The sequence below is a fragment of the Temnothorax longispinosus genome, chromosome 9, assembly GCF_030848805.1.
Source record: "Temnothorax longispinosus isolate EJ_2023e chromosome 9, Tlon_JGU_v1, whole genome shotgun sequence".
NCBI lineage: Eukaryota > Metazoa > Arthropoda > Insecta > Hymenoptera > Formicidae > Temnothorax > Temnothorax longispinosus.
The window spans coordinates 7,093,706-7,098,244 of record NC_092366.1 but is presented as its reverse complement, the minus strand read 5'-3'; the positions used below and the strand labels follow the sequence as shown (position 1 = coordinate 7,098,244).

Here is a 4,539-nt window from a genome sequence, read left to right as displayed (position 1 = left end):
TTTTTCTAATCTCTTTCTATTTTATTATGAATTATGATTATTAAATTGAGATTTCCCACTTAACTATTGAAAAAACCCAATATATTATATATCAATAATTACTTCGTAAATATTTTACAGTAATAACAGCATATGTTCCGAGCAGATTCTGTCTGCGACATAGCGAGATTAGGCTTTATCTTTTTGTCTTTATCGATAAGTTTCTCAAACCAACAAATTCATATTGCTTTAAACGTTATCAAATACTTATAACACCGCAGGATTATACAAAAGTCTAGTCTTATCATAGTTCTAAGAATTTGAATCAATTCTAAAGTGTCATTGAACTTAAAACATCGGAAAGCATTTATTTGTCGCACGTGAGAAAGAAGAGCAAATTTATTGATTCTTTTGTCAGTTTTATTACAACGAATATACATTCGAAATGTATCGTACCAAGTGCAACTTAGTACAGCCTCTGTGGTGGTCCCATGGTAGACTTAATGTGAAGCGAACGTACATTCTGCCAGTGTTTCTTCAACAAGGAAACAAGGAAGTTTATCGAGAGGTGGACATTTTGCACCATCTCATCGGGTGTCATATCAACGTGTCCGACGGCTACCGACAGACACAACACCTGTAGAACAAAAGCAATCATATAAAGTACGAACGAAGTTGTATATTAAAGAAAAATTTTAAATAGAAAATATTGCGGGCAACGCACCTTCTTCATTTGGAATTTAATGGTGGCCTTAACTTCATCGATTTTGCCAACCATCGATTCCTGGTGAGACAACAGCCCAGGGAATTTACCGGCCTTATTTAAACCAGGACCGAGAAGACGGGGAATTTGCTTGATCAATGACTCGCTAGCCAAGAACGCATCGTATTTTTTTGCTGCGAAAAGAATACAAATACGTGGACAAATGTTATTCACGTTTAACCCTCAACAAATTGCATAAATTTAAAACACATTAGCTCCTCTGTCAATAATTTTGAGAAAAGTTTCTAGATTTAAAAAATACTTATAAAAAAAAAACAGACAAAGGTTTTTGAAACAGATCTTTTTGAATAAGATACGTGTATCGACACGGATTGAGGCGCAATGATACGATTCACATTGCCCTCACCTAGTGAAGAACCTTTAATCTCCTTCCTCTTGACGACCACCATTGTTCGAAAGTTAAGCAATGATGGTGCTTTTGGGAAGGTAACTCAATTGTTCGAAACAGCGAAAACGCATTATTAACATACCGAGTTTCTTGACGAGCTTTTTGTTCTTGTTAAGTTTCTTCAGCGCTTCCGCATCCATGTACGGAATATTATTAGCTTTAGCTTCGTCGCAGTGCTGCTGGTCGCCAAGAACACATACTTGCATTTTTGGTCTGGGAATATTCTTCAACCTAACATAATGAAAATCAATAGTGATCGAAGTTTAAGTAAATGCGCTTGCGTCTGCGATTTTAACATGATTACACATGGTCTCTGCAGTATTTATTCTCATAACGAAACTATATTGTTAGAATAAAAGTTTATATCACCCATACAAATATAAGAAAGAAATAACAATATCTAGAGTCCCAGTATTCTCAGATTTTAATATTTTACCACATGAATTGTTCAGATAATACATGCAATAAAAAAGACATCATAGAATTCTGGTGACTCCATGAACTTTAGCTGTATTGATGTACATCACATATTGCAGCCTGTTATATGCATTTATTGATTGCCAAAACGAAAATGTATAATATTTCCTAAGAATTTCTTAGGACTATTCTCTGTTCCACCTCTTCCTTTAAGGGCCAATTTCACCAACCACGGTTAGCTTAACCGACGGTTAAAGTTAGCAGTATTGACCAATACTATTGGTTAATACTGCTAACTTTAACCGTCGGTTAAGCTAACCGTGGTTAGTGAAATTGGCCCTAATAAGTGCGATGTTCCAAGAATAACTTACCAACAGGATTATGATCCTGTATTTAAATAAACGGTATAAATACCTCCCCAATTAATTTAAGACCCTGGGTGCAGGTCCGCTAGATAAAATCTAGCTCCCTGACGCAACACACGAGGCAATTTTCATATTCTTCTTAGTGAAGGATATATCGTATCAAAAGACAAGAAAAAATGCCTCAGTCAGGTAGAAACATACTTGACAGTGCCCGAGAAACGCTTGTCCTTCTGCGGATCATAGTTCTTCAAACCGATCTGCAACTCTATGGTTTCCAAGAACTTCCTTTTCTTATCTTGCGAGTTTTGGAGCACGGCATTCACGCACTCGTAAAGAGTGTCACGGGAGACCTTCGATCTGCAATCAAAGCGAAATAAAATACACGTGCTACACGTGCTGAGTTGTCTTTGCAAGTTGAAAAAAATTTTTATAAAAACGGCAAGTACCCGATAACCGACGGCGTTTCTTATTTCGCGTATAAAAAGCGATGAGAAAAGCTTGTGCTGTGTTCAATACACATCAGAATAAGGCAAATCTGTGCAAAGCAGGTACAGCTTTTAAGATTTCAACGCGACGCACGTTAGCGGTCATATTAATAGTCGTATTAAGAAATATCTCAAAAATAATATGCATTTATCGATAAATGCGGTTCGACGCGTTTGTTCGTAATAAGACGGCGAACTTGACGCCAACGATCGCTATTATTCGATAGGATTATATACTCACGTCATTTTATCGGGTGGAGAACGACGAGGAACGAGGACGCGACTAACCTTCCCAACGAGCAATACCGGAAAGAGAAACGAAACGTGACGCGCACAGGAACGCGTCGCTTAGGTTGCACGAGATGGCACGAGATGGCAGTTCTGCGGCGGACGTGACTTGTAAGTTTATTTATGTTCTAGGCATTTCCGGAATCTAAAATTAGGCATTTTTTATCTAAAAATGAAGAAATTCGTGCGTTAATTCTACAACGTAAAAAATAATTAGAATACGTACGACAGTAATAAATAATAAATAATAAATTTAATATTGCGTCGTCAAGGGTAACGTAAGACGTAACAGGAAGGTTTGACCAATCGCGTTGCTCGATTCGGTTATGGACGGCCGAGTCGAGCAACCTGATTGGTCAAACCTTCCTGTTACGTTTTACGGAAAGTGTGTGTTATAGCCAACGTCATCCAACGAGTTTCTCCCTCTCTATTTCGTTCGTTCACGGCGGTTGAGCGAGGCATCACGTGATTCACGTGTACGCGCTTGACAGGTGCCGCGACCTACGGCTGGCCGGCGAAGCGCAAACGTTGCGCGGCGGCGCGCATGGATGCGCGCTTGCGCGAACGAACGGCGGAGGCGCGCGCGCGTCCACGTCCAGGCGATCAGCTGTGCGCGTCGCGGGTCGGGGATTCGATTATCTCGCGCGTAGCGGAGGGGTGCGGGTGACGCGCTCCGACTGCTCCGAGAGCTCCGAGTGGACCGAGTGCCGAGTGCCGAGTGCCGATCCGCGAGTGTACTTGTTGTGCCGTCGTGGTCGTGGGGATACGATTAGACGATTCTCGTCAATCTCGTGCGTGTTGTCGCGCGCGCGACTCCAGCACCCAGCAGCCCCCAGCTAGCGGAGCGAGCACAGCGAGGGCATTCGAGGACAATCGAGGGCCGGTCGTGTCGGAGAAGCGCGAGCGAGCCGATCACGACGCGGACGACGCGGCCGCGGGATCGGCGCGGCGGGATGTGCCTCGGCCTCGGCGGCCAGCGGGGCATGACGGGAACAGGTGACAATAGAGCCGCGCCATGTTAGATTTCACGAGATCGCGAAACGCGCGCCGCCGCCGCCGCTGCCGCCGATGCTGCTGCTGCCGCTGCCGCTGCTGCTGCTGCTGCCGCCGCTGCCGCTAGCTGCCTCCTACCGCCTGACTACTACCGTGGTGCTGGTACTGTGGGGAAAGAGTGAGAGAAAGGGAAGGAGAGGAGATTTACACTTTGTTTTCCCGTCTATCGCGCGCGCTGCTTTCCTCACGACGGTGATCCACACGAAAATCATCCAAGCTGGATAGGTTACCCGAGTATCTCCGCGATACCGTGGACTGGTTTATGGGGTAAGTCCTTCTGTGTCTCTCTTTCTCTCTCCTCGCGTTCTCTTTCGCGTTTACCGTCCACGCGAATTAAATAAAAGGCTCCGTGTTTCTTCCCCCCCTGTTTTTTTTTACTTCCCTTCCCCTCGTTTTCATGCCGCGCGCTGCCCGACTTGTCCGCGGTCTCGTGTACCTGCTCCGCTCCTCCGGCGTGAGGTTAACCTCCAACCTGAGTTAACCTGCGTTCGCGAGCGAGCGAGCGAGCGTGCGACGTGCGATCGCTCCGTCTCCCTCGCGCGATTATCCGCGCGCCGGGCTCGCCTTTTCCCCGCGAGGAGAAAGTAACCGCGGCGAGAGTCCCCGTCGGTCGCTGTGCGCGTCGCGCGACCGTCTCCGTGGATTATTCGACGCGTCGCGTCGCCTCGAGAACGTCCTCGTCATCGTCGGCCGATGAGTCGAGGTGACGCGTGCACCTACAGGCCGCCGAAAAACAACGCGTCCACGCGGCGTCACCGTTGAACTCTCTTCTCTCTCTCT

At 45.6% G+C, this 4,539-nt stretch overlaps 1 protein-coding gene across 1 annotated transcript; it reads right to left on the bottom strand.

The window, feature by feature from the left end:
• Positions 1–360: 360 nt before the first annotated feature.
• Positions 361–2,815, bottom strand: Rpl10ab (ribosomal protein L10Ab). The gene is made up of 5 exons (XM_071787485.1): positions 2,660–2,815; positions 2,135–2,290; positions 1,234–1,382; positions 704–876; positions 361–616 (listed from the first exon to the last, which is right to left on the bottom strand). Exons 1-5 carry the CDS (start codon positions 2,662–2,664, stop codon positions 446–448), a joined length of 654 nt encoding a protein of 217 aa, XP_071643586.1. The 5' UTR covers positions 2,665–2,815; the 3' UTR covers positions 361–445.
• Positions 2,816–4,539: the final 1,724 nt, after the last annotated feature.